Source organism: Bacillus rossius, chromosome 6 (assembly GCF_032445375.1).
Source record: "Bacillus rossius redtenbacheri isolate Brsri chromosome 6, Brsri_v3, whole genome shotgun sequence".
NCBI classification, from domain to species: domain Eukaryota; kingdom Metazoa; phylum Arthropoda; class Insecta; order Phasmatodea; family Bacillidae; genus Bacillus; species Bacillus rossius.
Window position 1 is genome coordinate 15,008,949 of NC_086334.1, and position 22,624 is coordinate 15,031,572.

At 36.5% G+C, this 22,624-nt stretch overlaps 1 protein-coding gene across 1 annotated transcript; it reads right to left on the bottom strand.

Moving 5' to 3' along the window:
* On the bottom strand, positions 1–19,165 carry LOC134532694 (putative defense protein). The gene is made up of 6 exons (XM_063369401.1): positions 18,598–19,165; positions 16,728–16,948; positions 11,375–11,502; positions 9,213–9,301; positions 2,272–2,338; positions 1–161 (listed from the first exon to the last, which is right to left on the bottom strand). The coding sequence occupies exons 1-6, from the start codon at positions 18,615–18,617 to the stop codon at positions 153–155; spliced, it is 534 nt and encodes a 177-aa protein (XP_063225471.1). The 5' UTR covers positions 18,618–19,165; the 3' UTR covers positions 1–152.
* Between the last annotated feature and the right edge of the window lie 3,459 nt (positions 19,166–22,624).

A 22,624-nucleotide genomic window follows, 5' to 3' on the forward strand; every position in this document is an offset into this window, starting at 1 on the left:
TGTTTTTGTACATTTCTTTATTTAATTGTATTTATGTTTTCGATACACAACTTTTATAAAGCAGTTAGGTCAATCTAACATATAGAAAAGTCTTCAGAGACTTCATGATGTGCTTCATGCTTAAAAAATGTCGAGAAATCTCTTGTCACTCACTAACTCTTCTGAAAGAAAAAGAAACATATATTGAAACACGCAGAATGAATACCTACACAAAAAATATAAACAAATGTACACCAATGAAAATAATAGGAAAACCATTTAATATGGTCGATAAATTTAACGAGAGTTCGTATGGCAGTTAAAACTATCTTGTATCCCATCTATGTTTAAGTGCGAAATTACTTTACAACTATTTCCAAGTAAATTTAAAGTACAGTAGTTTATTTGATGCATAAAATTTCGGAAATAATTAAGTGTAAATGAAAATATTGACAATTGTATTTAGTTCTAATGTAGTTCAACACAGGTTTATTTATATTTCATCCATTTCCTTTCAATACTTTTTTTGGCATAACACAGTTAATTATTTATTTTTATAAACGATTATACATATAAGCATATTTGACCCAAATGCAAAAAAATATATAAGTATATAGTTTTTTTTATTTTTTAAGAAAGAAATATTTTGGTTTTACAACTATAAACACAGGGGCTTAACATGATATGACTTTAAAAACCAGTGTAAAGTCAATTTGGATAGAGTGAGTTGGACTGGAAGCCTTTGTTCTTACATCAACTCGTGCACGAAACGCACCAATGATTGAGTGCACACGGGTACACCCATGAAATTGGCGATAACGATGTAATTATTACTATTATAAAAATTAAAATTAGTTAGCTTTTTTAGAATTATATTAATTACAGTGTTTTCCCTTTACAAAAAAGTAATAATCTTCAATTCATTTAAAAAAATGGCTTTATATGTAACATTTTCAGCTTAATCACGACAAATATCAGAACAAAAAATTATCATTATTATTTTTTAAATTTTGTGTTTGAATTAATTCAAAGCAAATTTCTTTCACACGAACGTTTCTGTTTCCGTCCGTAAGAAAAACATTTAGCGTTTTGGTATTGAGTATTTAAGTAATTTTAACATTTTCGGGCCAAAGTAACAAACACACAACCAGGGGCGCACCCAGGGGGGGGGGAGGTTGGGGGTTTAAACCCCCTCCGAAAATGTGAAGAAAAAATCTAGAACGGGAAAAGTAAAAACATTCCCAGTCCCAGCAAAATAGGTACGATGGTCTATGGGCAGCGCTCAATCTACCAAACTTTGTGAGATGTTTTCACGTCAGTGTATACATTATGGTGTTAGTATTACATTTGTAGTCTGCTACCGTGAATTACTTTAATTTTTTTACAAATCAGTTTGTGTTATATAAAAACTAAGAATTGTTTGTGTGCTACGTTTATCTCAATTTTTGCATAATTTTGGACTGTATGCCTGCAGTTTTAACTAGACATTATATGTGTGAATTTTATACCCTTTGTTTTTACTCTAAGAGTGAACTTAATTTGTGTGTGTGAATGCAGTAAAAAGCAAACCATCATTGTCAGTGATTTAAGTTGCACAGAATGTGGACTTTATTGCATGCTATGATTCTCATGGTATTAAAATAATACTGATTTTGAGCGGACGAGACCCTGGGTTTGATAAAGGTATCATGGTTTGATTCTTGTCTAAAACAAAACTTAGTACCGTACTAAAAATTATTCTTTTTTCTACCAGCAGTATATTCAATAATTAGATACAAAAATTTCTTAAATAGCACCAATTTTCACCTAGAAATCCAAATTTTCCTGGGAGAGGACCCCCAGACTCCCCTCTTTATTTTTGAAACCGGTGTTCCTTCATAAAAAAAACTTAAAACCCCCTCCAAAAAACATTCCTGGGTGCGCCTCTGCACACAACAATGCCATGATAGCCAACTTGCCCTTGTACACAATTTTGAATTAACCATTTTTTATTTTGCTATTTATCGTATGTAACTTTATTTTTAGTAGATATTCGTATATAAAAAGTTTGATTTTTTTCCTCAAATAAAGCCTAGAAAAAATGATTTTCAGAATTTTGGAAAATTATTTTTTTTATGACTGATAACCTAAATTTAGATAGCTATGCGACAAAGATTAAATAAAAACAGGTAGTTAAAATTTGTATAAACAACCATTTCGTGCCCTCAGTTCATGCCATGAATGAAATAATAGTCGACCCTAAAGGTTTACGAAACTATGACATGACGTGTTGATGGAAGAGTTTTAACTTACCACTACTTTCACCTTGGCTGACTCATCTCCGACCCAGAACACTGAGAAGCTTTTGACGGTCGTGCACCTGGAACAGACACCACTCCCCCGTTCAATGTCGCAAACGCGCGAGTCAATATGCAGCGGCACAAATGGGCGCTGTAAGGATGAGAGGAAATGATGATGGCGTCGGGTAGGGAAGGGGGGGGGGTAAGTAGCCGAATCTGCAACCGAAGGGTGTCAACTCACTACTCTATAAATTTTTTTGACGTGACAACGTCTAATAAATCGATGAAAGCCGGCTGCACGCACGAAAAAGTGTCACGTTACGCACATTGTCCCGTTACGCCGTGTCCCGTTACGCTCATTGTAAGCTTGCGCAGCATCTATCTCTCTTCCACTCGATTGGAACAACCATCGATTTTACTTTTTCGAGGCACATTCAACTTGAAACACTCCCATTCGTTTCCTACTTTTCCTATCATCGTCCTATCCTTAACAGAATAACACAGATTGGAAGAAGTTAAATAGCAAACATGTATAAAAGTTATAGTTAAAATAATCTTTTCGTTAAAGTAATAAACATATTTGAATTAATGAGTGCAAATAAGAGTAAATTTATCATTTAAATTGTAGATTTCATTTCACTCCTTCTTTGTATCCATACAAAATAATGATAATTCAATAAAAATGATACAATTTTATTCATAAAAGTATGCAATCATTTCATTAATGTTTTGTTATGACGTCACGTTAAACTATCGTCCTTAAACCGACTTTACAGACAACCAATTTTTTTGTTGTAAATGGAAGAGATATTTATGTTAAATTACAGATATTTGTAAATTTGTACATTTACATGAAAACAACTGCATCGATACAAAACAGCTTTCGTAGTTATACTGGGTTTGGATTCTTACCCGCGGGCATTTATGATTTTTGTTCGCCCATGCCGAAGTGAATCACAAACTAAAAACAAAGGAAATTAAGTTTTTTATTTGACTTTAATTTTGGAAAGAAAATACGAATTTCTGTTATGACATTCGTATTAATTGTGACAGTTTTTAATTTACATAGTTATAAATATAAACAAATACATAAACATAGTCATAAATATTGATAAAGACATATACCTAATTTTAAATATAGACATATACATATACACAGTCATAAATATAGAGTTATATCTAGTCCCACAGCTGTAATGGAGTACGTGCAAATCACAGATCGAACTAAACCATCACAAAATTTGTTATAATAACGACAAGGTTTTAACCACAATTATCCCCCCTTATTTTTTCAAATAAAGAAGAGACTGAATGAAATAACAGCCTGATGTATCTATAACATCGAGGTCGTTAGAGGCGAATGAATGTTGGAACAGTGTGTTAGAGCAGCGGTAGAATGTCGAAAACGGGATGACCCGGTAAAAAACCAAGCCCACCACTTGCAAAACCAATTTTGATTTCACACTGCTGGGAGTTAAACCCAGATCTGCTTGGAAGATAGCCGGTGAAACCTGACCACTCAACGATCCTGATCATTTATCGAATTGTTGGTTGCGCCATTCAAACGAATTGTTTATTTTTTTTATAAACGTTGCAACACTTAAGCCAGACCCACACGATACCCAGTACACCTTAGGAGTTTTCAATTTTTCATACTTTTTTTTTCTGTTTGCGCGCCTGCTCTCGTGTAGGAAACATTCCATCACCCTTCCAAGGCGCCTGGCTTTGGGTATAAAAGTTTTCACACCCGAAGTCTAGCCAAAGCCGTAATAGAACGTGTTATTTATTTTCTGCTATACCCTCGCCAAGATGGCGGACACACGCGTAGCAATCAAAGGGAGCCTAAGTTGTACATCAAGTTCTGTCCCTGCCCGAACACTCCCGAATATTCACCTTAGGCCAACCTCGGGTTTATTTATATATATTTATATTTCTCTGTTTATTTTAATGTAGTTATACTAACCTAACTAACCGTAACCTAACCGACCACTTTTAATATTTGAATTCATTTTTTCCTGCGCAAAAATAAAACAAATCCCGAGGTTGGCCGAAGGTGAATATTCGGGCAGGGACAGAGCTTGATGTACATATTAGGTTTCCCAGCAATCAAACCTGTATATAGCCCCTTTTTTTTTAAATATTAGGGAACGTAACAAACGTAATGGTATGCCAAATAAAGCTTTATGATAGAAACCCCACTCTAGAATATATTTGGCAAACTAAAATAATCATAGTAATAAGTAATTGCAAGTTTTAAAATACACAATGAAAATGCATTACATTAGTAATAAATATTATTCTATTTTCACTTAACAACACGTTATACTCGGTAACTAGTGGTATAGCGCACGGTTGTGATAATCGTGGGGTAAATTTTGATGTCGTTCAAAACCTCGGCACTACGATGACTGTTTTTACCTTTATTTAAATAATAATTACTGGATTATACGTATTGTGCTTCAAGCAAATATGTGGGTATTAATACATTTTGTTCATATTATGACTATAATATTGAGGCGTTTGCCACGCCTCCTTTTAATTTGGTAATTAATTATATCATATGTTTGGCACTTGGTTCATTTTCGTCCTGAAGATTGATTAAAACATAAGCATTACGGACATTCACGGCGCTGCGCTTGTGTGTTTCCGCGAGCCAACACCGCGCGGCGCGCGAAGCCTTATGACGTCATGGTGACGCGTTAACCTGCGACGGTCTGCGGCTGGCGAGCGGGGAGACGGTGCTGGCGGCTGGTGGAGTCGACTTCGGCTCGTCGGGTGCAGGCGTGTTGCGCCGCTGCTAAAATGGAAAGGCTGTTCCATTCACCTACGCATCGACCAGTGCCCAGCCCGGGTTATCGTCCACCATGCTGCGCAACTACAAGTAAGCCTCGACGCAACCGCTATTAACAACCGGGCACCGGGTTGGTTTTTTAAGGAAAAGCTATGAGCAGAGAGACTTGACTGATCATAAACTCAAATTCATTATCTTGCTAGTTTCTTGAATCGTAATGTGGCGAAATAAACTCGACTTCTCCTTTTTACGCTACGTGAGAATTTACGTAAACTGCAAGCCAGACTTATCACGTTGCTGTGGTGCGGGATGTGAGACTCGCAAAATTACGTCGAAACGAGAGTCCGGTTAGACCAAAATATTGGGAATTGTGCCTAAATAACATTTATAGACAATTACGTCATCCAGCAGTGTAATCAACGGACCTGTTAGGGAAAAACTTAACCTTTCTAAATGTTTGTAAAATTACCCGTAATATAGTGTTTATAATATGTGATTACATTAGATGTCCTTTTCTTTAATGCGAGATCTAGATCTTCTGTAGATTTGTGTAAATGGTTCTGTATTTTAATGTACCAAGCCGATGCCAAGCAGGAATATTAAATAGTAAACAGGCAGTGATGTTTTCAATTATTATCCAGGTCATTCTTTTTTGCCTAGGGACCGTACTTCTCACTGCTTTTAGTTGGTACACCCTTCTGCGGCTCCCGACTTTAAACTCGAGCGCCTTAAGTAAGGCCTCAAAACTGCGCCACTCTGCTAGTCAGAGTCGCAGACGCGGTAGTTTTCGGTGTTTAAGATACTTATTGATTTTTTATATAACCAGTATGGCATTGGCTTGGATATATAAATTACATAAAGAGGAGATAATGACTAATTTAAGAGCTGCGTCAGTCGAGCACAGTGCGGACGAAAGCATAGAGGTTTTAAGACAGAAGTTTGTGGCGCATTTGAAAGGAGAAAGAGTTTCGTGGCAAACGGAACAGGCGGAAGCGAGTGGGTCTGGCTCGCTTAGTACAAATTTTCTAAAAAATAAGTTTGCTTTGCGATCATTAGAAAATGTTCCGAAACTGCAGTCAGCAAATGTAGAGGATATATTAGAGTTTTGCATGGCCGTAGACAAGCTAGCTAACGCAAATTATTTTTCCAATGAGAGTGATTTAATTTTGGCTGTTGCTTCGCGTTACACAGGCTTAGCTTACGATATAGTCATTGCGGGTTATAAGAGTCATATGTCATGGGTTGATTGTAAGGAGGCGTTGTGGAATAAGCTTTGTCCTCGGCGGGTTCGTGAGCAATTAATTATGAGTAAAGTTAATAGATTTCAGGAGCTAAATGAAACCGTCTTGCATTTTGTGCAGGAGATTTTGGATTATGCGAAGGCACTAGGAGTGAGTAAGACTGAGGAGGAATGGGTTAGTCTTGTTCTCGAAAAGGTTTGTCCACAGGTGCGTCATGAGTCGTGTTACGTGAACAAGCCACATAAGTTGTCAGATTTATTAGAGTGGGCAGTGGCGGTGGAAAACGTTTGTTTTACCAGTTTCCAGTTCAAAAAGCAATTAATGCAAGGCGCGGTGGGCAAAAGTGGTGAAAGTTCGCGAGGGCCTAATAAAGTTAAGAAGGGAGGTACGTGTTTTAGGTGTGGGCGTTTAGGGCATTTCGCTCGTGACTGTCGGGTTTGACTTGAGGTCTAAAAGTTTTTTTTTATCGTCGTATTGGTTAGTTTTTTTGGGGTTTTAAATTTTTGTTTTCTTTTTGGGTGGCTGCTCGACTTAAGTATAGGGCTAATGCTGCTGAGTAGGTTTCTTATTGCGCCTTACGTGTCTCAGAGGTGGATTACGGTTACTACCCCCTAGTAAGGAATTATGTTGCTGTTTGTTAACGAGTAAACGGGAAAGTGGCACAAAGCATTGTTTGGTCTTAATCATTGTTTTTTTTTTTTGTCTCTCTCATGTGTTTTTCTTCGCGTGTTTTTTCTCACTGTGTGCTTTTTTCTTCTTGCTTTTCTTTGAGGTCGTTTGTTTGAATGGCGTGTTTTGAGTGCTTCCCCGTTTTCTCGCCTTGTAGTGGCTCGAAGCTACCTAAATTTCTTTGGTTTTTGGTGTTAATTTAGTTTTTTTTAAGGGGGGGATATTGAGGCGTTTGCCACGCCTCCTTTTAATTTGGTAATTAATTATATCATATGTTTGGCACTTGGTTCATTTTCGTCCTGAAGATTGATTAAAACATAAGCATTACGGACATTCACGGCGCTGCGCTTGTGTGTGTTTCCGCGAGCCAACACCGCGCGGCGCGCGAAGCCTTATGACGTCATGGTGACGCGTTAACCTGCGACGGTCTGCGGCTGGCGAGCGGGGAGACGGTGCTGGCGGCTGGTGGAGTCGACTTCGGCTCGTCGGGTGCAGGCGTGTTGCGCCGCTGCTAAAATGGAAAGGCTGTTCCATTCACCTACGCATCGACCAGTGCCCAGCCCGGGTTATCGTCCACCATGCTGCGCAACTACAAGTAAGCCTCGACGCAACCGCTATTAACAACCGGGCACCGGGTTGGTTTTTTAAGGAAAAGCTATGAGCAGAGAGACTTGACTGATCATAAACTCAAATTCATTATCTTGCTAGTTTCTTGAATCGTAATGTGGCGAAATAAACTCGACTTCTCCTTTTTACGCTACGTGAGAATTTACGTAAACTGCAAGCCAGACTTATCACGTTGCTGTGGTGCGGGATGTGAGACTCGCAAAATTACGTCGAAACGAGAGTCCGGTTAGACCAAAATATTGGGAATTGTGCCTAAATAACATTTATAGACAATTACGTCATCCAGCAGTGTAATCAACGGACCTGTTAGGGAAAAACTTAACCTTTCTAAATGTTTGTAAAATTACCCGTAATATAGTGTTTATAATATGTGATTACATTAGATGTCCTTTTCTTTAATGCGAGATCTAGATCTTCTGTAGATTTGTGTAAATGGTTCTGTATTTTAATGTACCAAGCCGATGCCAAGCAGGAATATTAAATAGTAAACAGGCAGTGATGTTTTCAATTATTATCCAGGTCATTCTTTTTTGCCTAGGGACCGTACTTCTCACTGCTTTTAGTTGGTACACCCTTCTGCGGCTCCCGACTTTAAACTCGAGCGCCTTAAGTAAGGCCTCAATATTGTTAAATACATTGCTCAGTTAGTTGGTTTTATTATTTCATACTAGGTAGATTTATTTTTACTAAAATAAAATTAAAATTATATGTTACAAGTAATTTAAATAAAAAATAAATTCCCTAATTAAAATTCCACAGTTTATTATGAAATTATTAACTATCAATAAATATTTTTAAAAATATAATAAATAATGATTAATAATAAATGGTTTAATAATAAATACTTCATAGAAACTCACACCTCGTAAGCCTAAATGAAAATGCGAAATGGTTTTTCTTCACTCTAGATTCAAGTTTATTATGCGATTATGCGGGTTTCTTTGTCCCACTGGATTAAAAATATTGCTATCTAGAATTTCTGAAAGTAAGTTGTAAAATAATTAATCTAGTAACACATATAAACTATGTAAATCGGTAGCATTTTTTTACTGTTAAAATTAAAACAGCACAATTAATAAATATTGTGAATTGGCTATATGAACAGTCTGATTAATATAATATTTTTAAAATATCATAAATAAACTACACTCAAGCAAATACAATTACCCTGTATCCTTTAAAATTTAATATTGATAGTTTTTGAACTAACCTTCCAATAAAAAATACAATTTCGTTAGTTTCAAAATTGCTCTGTTTTTGTGCTAAACCAGCTTTGTTAACTTTTTGAAAATGAACTATAGAAGATAAAATATTTAAAAAAATTCGCCATGTTATTAAATTTTTAACATAAATAGCTGCAATTTTTAAATTTTTTCATTATTTTGTTAAATTGACAACATGTTCATCCTTCCCCTATATGTTTGCTTTCGTCGGCAACTGCGTTGGTTGGTTTTCTGTTAGTATTATAGGTATCGTGTGTATGGAGTTGAGAATTCTTTCTTATCTTCTGCTGTACAAACATTTATGCACATATTTATACCCATGGGTACAACAGAAGTTATAACATGAAATGGTCATTGTGTGGGGTGGGCTAAAGCTAATTGTTGGAGAAAGCTTGAGTCCCACCTGAAGACGACAGTTTCAGGTGTTTCGGGTGCTTTCCATTGCACTGTCAGCTCCTTCACGCCTGCTCTGTTCTCGTAGAATAGAGCATTCTGAAAAAAAGGGGAACAAGCGAAACACTGTAAGTATTTGAACGTAGTGGTACAAAAGTCCCTAATAACTAGAGACTGGAAAAAATCGCGAGTTCAATGACCTCCAGGATAGATTCCACGATCCTCTGCCTACTTGGGCAAACGGTGCCCGTTCATTGGGTACTGAATTATGAGGCGTCTCAAGTGGGTAACTTGTGGTTGGATACCTTTTTGATTGATTGTCTCTAATTGGCCAATAGTCCTACATATTAACAGTGAACCAATAGCAGAAGCATCACAACGGTATAATTATTTGAATTTTAGCATATCACAAAATGAACCCGCGAATTTTTCCGGTCTCTACTAATAACTAAACTGGAAAAATTCGTGGTTTACATGATCACTAGGATAGACTCCAAGATACTCTATGTACTCGGACAAATTACACTTTCTCATTGGCCACTGACTCGTGAGACCTGTTAAATGGGATGCTTGTACTTGAACTTCTTTTTTGAGGGTTTTCCATTGGCTCAGAGTTCCTCAGGTAAACAGTAGTCCAATCACTGAAGCAGCAAGAAGGTGAAAGAGTTTGGATTCTAGCCTGTTGCGAAATATATCCGATATATTTTGCTCTGCTTGTGTAATTGTGATACATTTAAATTTATTTGGATATAATATATTTTGATATCATATGAGGGAATCAATTGATTTTGTTTGCAAAGCATGCAGAACAGAGGCCAGTACTATTTGCATTTTCCCCGATTGTCTTACGAAATTCTCTCTGAGACCTTTGATCGTAACTGAACCAGAGATATGATATTTGGTATTCTACATTTTTTTCAAACGGAGTTTTCTTTAGTTTATAATTTTATTTTTTGGAATCAAGGGAGGTTACAGTATTGCACAGTTTATTATTTATCAATCATTCTATATAGCCTTGAAATAATATATTTAAATTTATCAATCGTAAATAAATAAAAACTAGCTAACCCGTGCTAATATTTCGCAGTGTCGTGATAAAACACTGAATAGTAATGAAATAATGTGGAAATAAGTAAATGCAAGTTTATATTAATTAAATATATTTTAACTTTAAGAGAAGTAATAAATATCAGTTTTATTGCCAAAATTCGTTATTTATGTACAAAAAATGTTCTGAATCAATGTTTATGAAGTCAGGAGTCCTTACCTGATTATATACGTTGATTTAAATCAGTTAATTAAGTTTATTTATTTACGTTGGTTTATGAACAACAGCTTATAAAGATTTATAACGCTTTACGTTGATTTAATTTGATCGATTTGCGTGATGGATTACATTTGCATATAGAATGTAAACAATCTATCACTGTCGTGGTAGTTAAACAGATTGTAAATAGATGGTGTCTACTATACGTTTTCATTAGGAATGCCATCTGTTGATGGCACTGTTTAAATTCCTAATGAAAATATGGTTTTTTATAAAATATTAAAATAATTTTTTAACGAAAACATTAATTTCAAACTATTTGTCTATTTTTCAGCAATAGCGGGGAACCTAAAATGAAAACGGAATTTGAAACATTAATTTTAATGAAGAATTAAGGAAGAAATGAAATATGATTTTATTTTCTAAAAAAGACAAGACACGAACAATTTAATGGTTAAAAAAAAAAAACAGCAAATAAAACGCTATTCCACAACGAGAGAGTGTTACGACAAAGCCTTGGCCTGAACACAAACTTGTGTATAAGACACGATTTAATGCTATGATTGAAATATAAATTGGACTTAAATGTTCTCACAACCATAATATTAAAATTTATTGAATTATAATAAACTAACGATGATGGTACTGTCGTGGATTTAAAATTGAAATCATCGGCCGGATTCACGATTTTTTGAGTTGACGGGTGGGCCCAGTGTCGGAAAATTCTCCGGATGTAAAAAACTTGGTTTTTACAATTCATGCATTTAATCATTAAATTCGTTTCTATTAAAGTACACTTATTTCGTTATAAATGGGTTCTTTTGGTGATTTTTGATGTTTTTTTTTACTTCATTTTATTTATTTAATTATATTTGACAGACACGTGGCCTGGAAGCGACACTCACGTTCTTGCCCGGCGAGCAGCTCGCGATGAACGTGTAGTTGTCAGCCCTGGGCTCGAAGGTGCCGACCAGGGTGGTGTTGCGTCTCGCCTCGATGAAGATGCCCTTGAAGTCCGAGCCCGAAACCGTCACTGCAACACACGAGGATCCCCCCCTTCAGATCCCCCCCACAGACCAGCAGCCGCAACGTAGGGACCGGGAAAAAATTCGCGGATTCAATGACCTCTAGGATAGCCTCCGTTATCCTCTGCACATATCAAGTAAACACGCGTGTTCATTGGGTACTAAATTGTGAGGCGTCTCCACTGGGTAGCTTGTGATTCGACGCTTCTTTGGTCGATGGTCTCTCATTGGCCCAGAGAGCTCCAGTTAAACTGCGAGCCAATAGCAGAACCAGCAGAATTGTACACATGTTTGAATTTCAGCCTATCATGAAATGAATCCACGAATTTTTTCGGTCTCCAGCCACAAGTAACTGGCTTCTATACCTAACTATGTGAATACAAACTTTAAAGTTATTCACAGATGGCTTTTAATTTTGACGCAACGTTGCATTTAACACCCGTGTGTTTTTATATATCTGTGTCATACCTGTGATGGTAAAACGATAGATAAAAATATAGCAAGTTAAAAATATATAAATATAAATAAGTTTTTGTGTGTTTATCTTCAGTTTTGTAAAGATAAAGATAAATACATAGATAAATATATAGATAGTGGTAGAGAGATTTAGCGAGAGCTATATATGTAGATATATAGAGAGGTATAGATAAGGAGATAGATTGAGCTATAGGTAGAAACATACATATATAGATATATATAGAGTGATTTGGAGAGATATAAAAATAGAGATGGATAGAGATATAGATAAATTTTTAAGTATATAGAAATATATTGAGATTTATGGAGGGAAATATAAAGATAGATAGATAGAGATGCTTTGTGAGTGCCTACTTCAAAAAATTACAAAAATAATTTAAAGACACATAAAACGAATGCCGGGCATTAGCTGGTCATAAATAAATTTTACTTTCTTTCTTACCACGAAACTGCATCGCTTATCAATTTCCGAGAGCGAAGATAAGATCTGGTCGTTGCATTCTAACAGAGCGGTTTGTTTCATGGAGGTGAGAAGTTCAGGAGTGGATTTGAGCAATATATTATTGTCATGCAAACAACTGAAGTAAAAAGTATTAAGACCACCCCTTCCCACTTTTCTTCTGAATAGCAAAGCATTTGTGGTGACAATAGTCTTATGTAGGGACACCTGTATTTCGCGAATACATTTCGTGTTAAGGTATTTCACAAAGTACTGTAGCTTTTCTCCTATTGGCTGAGGTCGGTGAGAGGTGTCGTCCCGCTCTTGAAGGGGCCAATGAGAATGTGGTCACCGTACTGCTGTACCCTCACAATTTTCTATTACTAGGGACAGGTATTTTTCGCGAAAAGATCTGCAAACCTATTAGACCGCAACAAGGTATACCCGCACCAGCGGTTTCTTCCTTGTGATTGGCGTCCGTCTGCGAGAGAAGACGTTGCCTCATTTGGCCGAGCCATTCAATACGTGTGTGCTTCCGCACTGAATTACTGTGATTGGTGTTGTTACAATCGACATGTACCTGGAAGAAACTCACCCAATCACGAAACACAGACGATGCTACAGTGTTTTAACTTTCAGCTGGTCTCAAAATCTTTTCGCAAAATCTGAATGGCCCTAGCCATGACTTTTTTAGAAAAAGCTACAGTGTTTTGTGAAATACCTTAACATGAAATGAAATCGCGAAATACAGGTGTCCCTAATCTTATGTTATTTCCTGGTTGATTAGTCGTTATCATGTAGGTTTAATAATACTTACTACATGGTAGCTTTTGTTTTTCGATTCTTGCTAACGATTTCATAGAACAAACATCCATAGTTTGCCTTAATGTAGCTACGGCTTCTGTTGCCAACCCATGTATAAACAAAGTGACTTCGTCATTTGTATCATGCACACTGCTACAAATTGCAATTAATTTACGGATTTCCAACGAAGAGCGTCTCAAATAGACGAATGGGCCTTCGTAATGCCTGATAACTATATCTTTGTATAAACTACGATGGATTCCTGCTTCCGAGTGTGTGTTCCGTTGTAAACACGGTAAACACGCGCGTGGAAGAAGAAGCCTGATTTTTTTGTAGACTTGAAATGTTTCTGAAGAATTAGTTAATATTTTTAACGTGACAACGTCTAATAAATCGATGAACGCCGGCTGCACGCACGAAAAAGTGTCCCGTTACGCACATAGTTCCGTTACGCTGTGTCCCGTTACGCTCATTGTTCCGTTACGCTGTGTCCGTTAAGCTCATTGTACGCTAGCGCCGCACCGACAGAAGAGAAAACTTAAAATTTGTTAATAAATGTGTAATATGAAATAATTTCTACGTCAAATGTACGTACGAAAAGGAATCTGATTAGTAGTATAATTTCAAGTATTTATTCTTTTGTTATTAAAAAAAGTAGCATCTGTCGGCGAGTGCAGTAATAATGTTATGTTACAATTGAATAAAAAATTATGGTGATTCATATAATTGATTATATATATTTGATTTCAATTTATTTATATGAAAGCTTGTTCATAATTAGGCCTATATATAAACTTTATAGCTAAACGCCAGTTTTTTAAAAATTAATTACAAGTCATCTACACGTGAACTGTTTCGTCGACTGTTTATAAAGTGAAGTGAAAAGTTAATGTGGTTTTCATTGCTTATTACAACAACAATTTCGGCAATAAAGGTTAATTATTCTTGCATTTTAAAAATCTGATTACTAGTATAATATCAAGTATTTATTCTTTTATTATTAAAATAAAAATGATTCAATTTTATTCATAAAAGTATGCAATTATTTCATCAATGTTTTGTTATGACGTTGTCACGTTAAACTATCGTCCGTAAACCGACTTTACAGACAACCAATTTTTTGAATGATTCTTATGAGTTTACGTTTGACAAAAGATAACTAAGTGAAGTAAAATATCGTCCATCCGGAACTCGATGATCCGGATCTCAGGATAATCCGGATCAGGCTTGTAAACATTATATTTAATGCCCACATAAGAATTTTTAACTACGTTAGCGAGAACGTTACTATAAGTACGCCAAATATTCACTTTTTAGCTAAGATTGAATGTACATATCCTGCATGGATGGTAGAACTATGGTAATAAAATGCTTTTTGTCGAGTTTAAGAAAGCGCACCAGCTGATAAACATCGTGGAGTAGCCTACTGTGAGCGACAGCCCGACACCGCTCTAGCTGAACTATTGATGTTATAAAGCGTTTGCATAGCCGTGTTTCATTCAAACGCCATACATGTTAGCAACAGAAGTAAGTGTACGAATTATTTGTTTAGAAATGTCGTGAAAAGTTATTTTTATACTTTTTAATGACTTTCAAACAAAATAGGGCATGTACACTAGGTATTTTTGTTCAAAAAAATCTTTTTTTATCGTAATAAAAGGTAAGTCTGCTTATTTAAGGATATGATTTTTCGTATTACCCATAAAACCCAGATTATCCGAATTTTCGATTGTCCGGATTGCCTTTAGTCCTTGTTAGTCTTGATGGATGAGTTTTAACTGTTCCTGTAAGTTCACGAAAAAATCCGTAAAAAAATAATAAATAAGATATCTGTATTATTCGTAACCGGCGTTTTTCGTAAATTTGAAGTGGTAATTTTCAACAGTGCACCCACCCCACGGACTAATGTCTCCATGTACTTGTTTGACTTCACGTGTCGCTGGCACCAGCGACTCGATTCTGATAGCCTCGTCTTGTCATGACTCCCGCTTACGTCGACCTGCCTTTCGCCAGCATCAGTATTCTCGAACACCAAAAACACCGGCAGTAGCCACAGGACTCCCGCCTGCTTGTCGCAGCCTCCGGGCGCTGCCGACCAAGGAGGAACGACTAGTTTTGAATTCTGGGAAACAGCGTTCTTTTCTGCTTTACCCGCGAGCCGAAATTGTCAACAAGATAGCGGAATCGCGTGAGTGACGTGATGCATCCGCATATGTTCGCGCTTTTGGACATCGGGATACGTGCTAAAAAAATTTTGGTTTTGGTCACACGAAAAACTTTGTTATAGTGGAACTATCCCTGGAATGATAATAATTTTCGCAGGCTTTCGCGGCCATCGTCTGAAGCAGCTTGGCTTCTGGGTTGTAGCCGCGTCCTTGGCGACAAATTCACCGACGTTTCGGTACGACATTGCAGTCGCCCAAGGACACCGCATACAACCCAGAAGTCAAGCTACTTTACCCTTGGAATGTATTTGAATAAATAAATAAAGAAATCATCACAGCTCTTAAGAAACTGTGATTAAACTAGCATTATTACATTAAAAATAACGTAACGTCTCAATGATTTAGGTTGTGTGTGTGTCTGAAGCGCGACGGTAAATTAGCGTGGTGACAACGAACGAAAAACCAACACGTGGTTCAAATCATGCCATTGTGTTTCATTGTTTTGGTTTCATATACTACATTACAGTTAGGGCCATGCATATTTCGCTAAAAAGATTCGAGACTAGCTGAAAGTTAAAAAAAAAACACTGTAGCATCGTCTGTGTTTTCGCGATCGGGCTAGTTTCTTTCAGGTACATGACGATTGTTAAAACAGGCCAGTCGCAGTAGTAATTAATAATTGCGGGACCAAATGCGCGTCCTGAGTGGCTCAGCCAAACAAGGCAACGAATTCTCTCGCAGACGGCCGCCATCGCCAATCACAAGGAAGGAAATTTGCTGGTGCGCGCGTATACCTTGTTGCAGTCTGGTAGGCGTTCGGATTTATCCGCGAAAAATGCCTGCCCCTAATTGTAGTGTTCGGGAAGGCCACGGCAGGACCCGCAGAAGGGGAGGGGGGGGGGTGGAACGCCGACGACACTGCTCGCGGCGCGCCTCAGAGGGACCTTTGAATATATATACTGTATAGAAGTCGCCAGCCCAGGTTAAAATTTCTAATACGGTTTGAGGTAGTTGGTTAATTCACCGCCGCAATCGCCACCATCTCTAGGGCATCGACTTGTGGTGGTCCCTAGCGGACAAATGTCGAACTCTTCAAACACCCCTTCCCCCTCCCGTTGAACGACCGTGAGCTGCAGTGAATGATAGGTGGGGGGTGCGGGGAATGACAGCGGGCGACAGTGCTGCGCCCTAACGGGTAAATAACAACTAAGACGATACAGGGCGCTACGGCAGCGCACTGCAGCGGTGAAGTTCCCAAGCTGCTCATCATGCGCTCCTGAAAAACGTAGAGTGAATCCTATCCACTCGCGACTTCTATACAGTATATATATTCAAAGGAGGGACCCACCGTTGAGGACCGCGCCGGCGGCCACCTTCGTCTTCGCCACGGTGACCTTGTAGGGCGAGGCGCTGGTCTGCGGCACGCTTTCGCCGTGCGTGGGGATCATGCTCTGGCAGATGGGCGCCAGGATGGCGTTAATGTCCAGCCTCGCGTGCTCCGGGGCGAACCAGATGCTCTCGGCGGGCTTGGCCGCGCACAGGGCCGCCAACGCGACCACGCCGAACACGCTGCCGAGTTAAATAAAAAAAAAAATATTGTTAATTATTTTTTTTTCTTAACACGCCCCCTCCACAGGCACGTCTCGTCTCGGTGGATGGAGGTTGTCGAAAATTCTTACTTACAATTTCGGAATGCTTTTTCTTTCTTTCTGATTTCATAAATAACTAATTCGATAAAATTGTAAATACCTACACGAGATGTCTTGGAACTCATCGTCAAGCCGAGAGCAATTGATACGACAATTAAATACGACTCAAAAATTAAAAAAAAAATTAAAAAATTATATAGTGTCGTAGTTTTTGAGCTATAGACATTTAACCCCCCCCCCCCCCCCTTTTTTTTACAAAAGTTTTAAAATTCCCATTTGCACCAATTTATTAGATCCTGTGACTAAACACTTTTGTTACGCGATCATATTGAAAACAATTTCAAATTAAAGCATACATGCTAATTTGTAGGGGGGGGGGGGGGCAGAGACCAAATTACTAAGTTAGCACAGTAAATATTTTTGACGTGATAACGTCTTATAAATCGATGAACTCCGGCTGAACGCACGAAAAATTGTCACGTTTGGCCTGAGCCGAGCGTGCAATAACCGACCAACCACCTTGCGAGAAAATCTTCTATAATATCAAACAGGTTAAGGCGGGCTATTTAACTAATTGTTCGTGATTATATTTAAACAAATTATTTAAATTAAATTTCCAATAACTGTAAATAATATTTGAAAATTAAAAAGTATGCAATTTTTCATCAATGTTTTTCTTATGACGTTATCACGTAAAATTATCGTCCGTAAATGGACTTTACAGACAACCCGTTTTTGTTTACACAATGAATAGTCAAAAATACCCGATTAATAATTCTTGCCGCTTAAGTCGTGGAAATAATTTTTGTTTTCCGAAATAATAGGATGTTTGCTTTTATTTTGGATTGTTATAAAATAAAGGGTTATTCATAACTGCATAACAAAAGCTTTTAGATAGATTAATAATTTGGTGCAGGATGGATATTTAAAACTTCAAAAATTATGGCCTATAACTGAGGAATTACGACATTATTTAATATATTTTTATTCAGAATCGTAATCAATAGGCCTACGTGTATCAAGTTTTCACATTAATTCCTGGGAAATTCTAAATAAGTTATTTATTCGATGTTTTCCCCTGTGTAATAACATAAAATTAACTTCTAGTGAGAGTCAAGGAAAATAATTTAAGTATGAAAACTTGTCTGGCATTTCACAGACAGCAGATTAAGTGTAACATATTTTTTTTTAAAACAAATTAAAAAAATATATTTTTTCTATGCTTGTACTGTGTAAAACATCTACAAGAATGTAATAATAAAAAGGTAACCTATAAAAACAACAATTATGGCGCGAAAAAGCGTCATATTAACGTGATCCCCGCTCATTCTTACCCAGTTATGCTTTAAAACTAAATAAAATTTTAATCAACGGGGGTGATAAATTTTTCCAGGTTAGTTTAAATGTTGCCCCATTATATTGGCCTTCAATCAGTAGACTACACTGGGCATATTAGAGCAAAATCAAATAATTTCAGCACCATAGTGCGGGTACATTATTATGCCAGTTCAAAAGCTTACCAAAGCTTATTCGTCATGTTGCAATTCTAAAGAATATCGCAGTACTCACCTGACAATGAAGGTCTTCATCTTGTTTTCTATAACATAAATGTTTACCTAACTAGCTTCGCTACCGTATTATATAGAGCTATCAAAAAAAATGTAGACCGTCAGCCCTGTCCACTCATCTGACACTGAAAATAAGATAATATTTATCCTTGGACTGTCGCTTCTGCATATCTTTCACTTCTGATTGGCCGCGACATAGTCAGGAGAGTCTCTTCAAAAATATTCATTACCAGGTGACACAATTAACTGTGTGATTAACTACATCTAAATAATTGTTCACAAGGCCACCCAGGTGGTATCCTCTGGCTCAAACCGGTTGAAAGCGTTTGGTTCTACGCAAATATCCACCATACATTAGACCTATAGTGACAGGTGAAAAGAAATTCAGTATATGTAAATAAATTCATACATGTGGCTAGAGTTTTTGATTCCATTTAAACTAAAACTATATAATTAAAAATATTTTTTTCTCAAAATTGTGTTTTTTTTATGGGACGCGATTGCCTCAGAAATGAGATCTTTACTTTCGATTATAATGTATATATAATTTTGTTTTCTTGATAAGAACTAATGGTTGTTAACAAACTCAACACATGACTCTCAATTAAAAATTACAAAGGTCAAGAGAGCCATTGTCATAGTACTTATCGTCAACTTTGTTGCCACGTGCACTAAACGCAGTTTTCATCCGATCACATTCAGGCCTCACTGCTTATTTGTTGCAAAGTAACGAATAGTTCTGTATATGTATAGAGTTAATTTTAACACTGAAAAATAACGGACAAAAATTGACAATCATCTTACTTCGATCATAATCATAAATTTTTAATGACTTATGAAAATCCATTCATGTTTTTATTTTATTTTTTATTTTGTAGTTTATTCAAAGCCTTGTTAAGTTGACATGCAAATAAACGTTATTTTTATCGATATAAACATATTTCCAACTATTAAGAAAATAACTATCTACATGAATAAAAAAAAAGCCAAAATAAAAATTACAAGGATCGTAAAGAAATGATCAACTTAACATTATATCTGATTCGAAGTAGGGCCTACACATTTAAAAGAGAAATACTGTATGTCTATGGAAGTTCTTAAGGCAATAAATAACTTACAAATATATTAATATCTTGATACATCACCCTGGAACACCAAAAAATTGTAAATAAAATTAATAAATCTACATAAAACTGAATATAAATAATATTTAGATTATCTTCATTTTTAAACTTAGTCTAATGATAAAATGGAGCTGAAATTTAAGTACCAAAGAAAAGAAGTGTGTATTTCATTCACATAACTTCGAATTTTCTTAAAGTCTTAAATTTTAAAATTAATGTCCAAACCAATCATTAAAATAAATATGTAGTATTTAAAATGTTTAATATATGTTTCTGAAAAATATTCTGATATAATTTTTAAAGATGCATAAATTTTTATTTACGAAATACGATATCAAATTAGCTTTAGCATTATAAAAAATAATAATTTAAATTATTATATTCAGGCATTCTAATTTCCAGCATTTACACTTACATAATTAACGAGAAATATTAAGTACAATTACTTCATAACTGAATTTTGAAATCACAATTTTAAAAATTAATCTGAATATTTCTATTATATAATTAATTTCAAAATGTCTAAAAAAAATATGTTCATGTCAAAATATTTTAACAAGTTATTTTGTTACGTCAGGACAACATACTTATAACTAATGGGAGAAGTGAAAATGTAAATCATACAATTATTTATTACAATTCAAATTTAGATATAACAAAAATATTGTTCCCTGAGCGCAACCCCCTCCTACCTTTAATGTATAATTCTGTATCTTGTACTTATTTTAACGTACGTGTCCTTCCCGTATGCAGCACTCACTACTACTAGGGTTTTTCCTCATTGAATTTTAATCACTCCGTATACTTTTAGTTCATGAGATTCACAAGAGCATGACAAATAGGTAGATGGTTTGTCATAGTGGATATAATTGTATTGTTTCATGCCCAAATGCTCCAGGACTCATAGGTGTCGCATTACAACACACTCGGCACGTCTTCCGCGTGGTCAAGCGGCCACCAGAACCGGAGACATCTGCGAAACGTGACCTGAAGAGTTTTTCCTCTCAGATACAGCATGCCACTGCCATCAGTTACTCTAGAGATATTATCGCTATAGCTGTTATCACAGGTTACCGGGAAGACCCCAGCAAAGAATGTGTGCCAGTGTATAAAAAAGCTTCCACTAGAAGAAGAAAAAAAAACGGAGTCGACGCGGCTGAAAGACGGTCATTGTCGCGTACAGCTAGGAGGCTATAGAAGAATGTTCTAGGCTCTCATAATATAGGCTAGCTGGCAGCCTGGTGGTAAACAACAGAATGTCGTCCCCGTAAAACCCAGCCCCCCACCCCCCTCAAACCCAATGCTGACATAATGTCCAAACGCCCAAAACTCTCGCATGGTAAACTCTTTCCACTCTGTTCAATTTTTTCTTCCTGAACCATCCTTCTATTTCCCGCCAGCGATGAAAAGCTCTGTCGTCTCCACCATTACGACCAATCCAACGGTCAGGGACTTCGACGTTCAACCACTCTCGTACAATTGTGGGGGGGGGGGGGGGGGGCGCTTCTTTATATTTCCAAATAGAGTTTACAGATTCACTCTTAGTTAATTGCAGGACACAAATCGCTTTACGCCCAGGGGGTCACCATTTTGCTTAGGTGGCACTGCAAGCGAGAAAACAACAAATCAATACTCGCGTATTCCTTGTCTGAAGTTGTTTAAGTTACTCTTTGATTGTGAACTTGAACCAACACCCTACAACGCTTACAGTTGATAGTGTTAACATTTATAACTGGAACATTATTTTATGGACATACTGCATATTTCGTTAAATTGAACTTCACCAACACACAACTACCTAACCGCTGCCGCTATTAAAAATATGTATATTCTACTTTTCCAGTTATTTTGATTGTAATGTATTAAAGATGTTTGTTTTACTATACGTCATACAACCAATCAACCTACGCAACTTAATGAACTGCCCATCCTTTTATAAAATGAATAATAATGTATTAATAACTTTTTAATGCTCCATAAAAAAGCACTATCTTTATATATATATATATATATATATATATATATATATATATTTCTTGTGTGCGTGTGTATGTCACTGAACTCCTCCTAGACGGCTGGACCGATTTTGATGAAATTTTTTGTCCGAGTTCACGGGGATTCGAGGATGGTTTGGATTCACAATTGGATATTTTATCTCGATTCTCAGTTAAGAAAAAACTAAAAAAACATGTTTAAAAGCAAAAAACTAAGCATTGTTGATAATTAGCCTCCATGACAACGGGCTTTTGCATTGTTGTTGCCTTCTGCGTAACCATGGGAAAGGTTTTTGGTAACAGCAGTGGCGTGCCCAAGAGGAGGGGTATGTATAATGAGAAGATACAAAATGTTCAGCGTAGAAATACTTACCGCCATATCCATATCTCACAAAAAGTACATTTGGGCAGGACAATGTCTGTCGGGTCCGCTAGAAAGATATATAGAGATATATATGTAGAAAGATATATAGAGAGATAGAGATATAAATAGAAAGATAGAGAGATTTATAGAGATATACATAGAGAGATAGAGAATTAGAGAGATAAAGAGATATGCTTAGTATACGTTTAAAAAATAAAAAAAATTGATTGAGGCATTGCAACGCATGCCGGGCATTATCTAGTATATATATATAAAACTAATATTTGTGCTAGTGTTTTTTGAAATGTTAGGAATTGAATTCTTAAAATAACACACAAAAAAATATTTCAGTGCCCACTTGGGAAATTTACATTTCAATTTTATGACATACGCCAAACCCGAAGAACGTAAAAAGAAAAAATTATTACACAAACACACACACACAAAAAGCCAAAATCAGCCGCTGTCGAATACTAAATATTTAGACAGAACAGAGTATTTCGCGAAATAAATTCGCCAGGACAATATAACAGCACATACGAACGC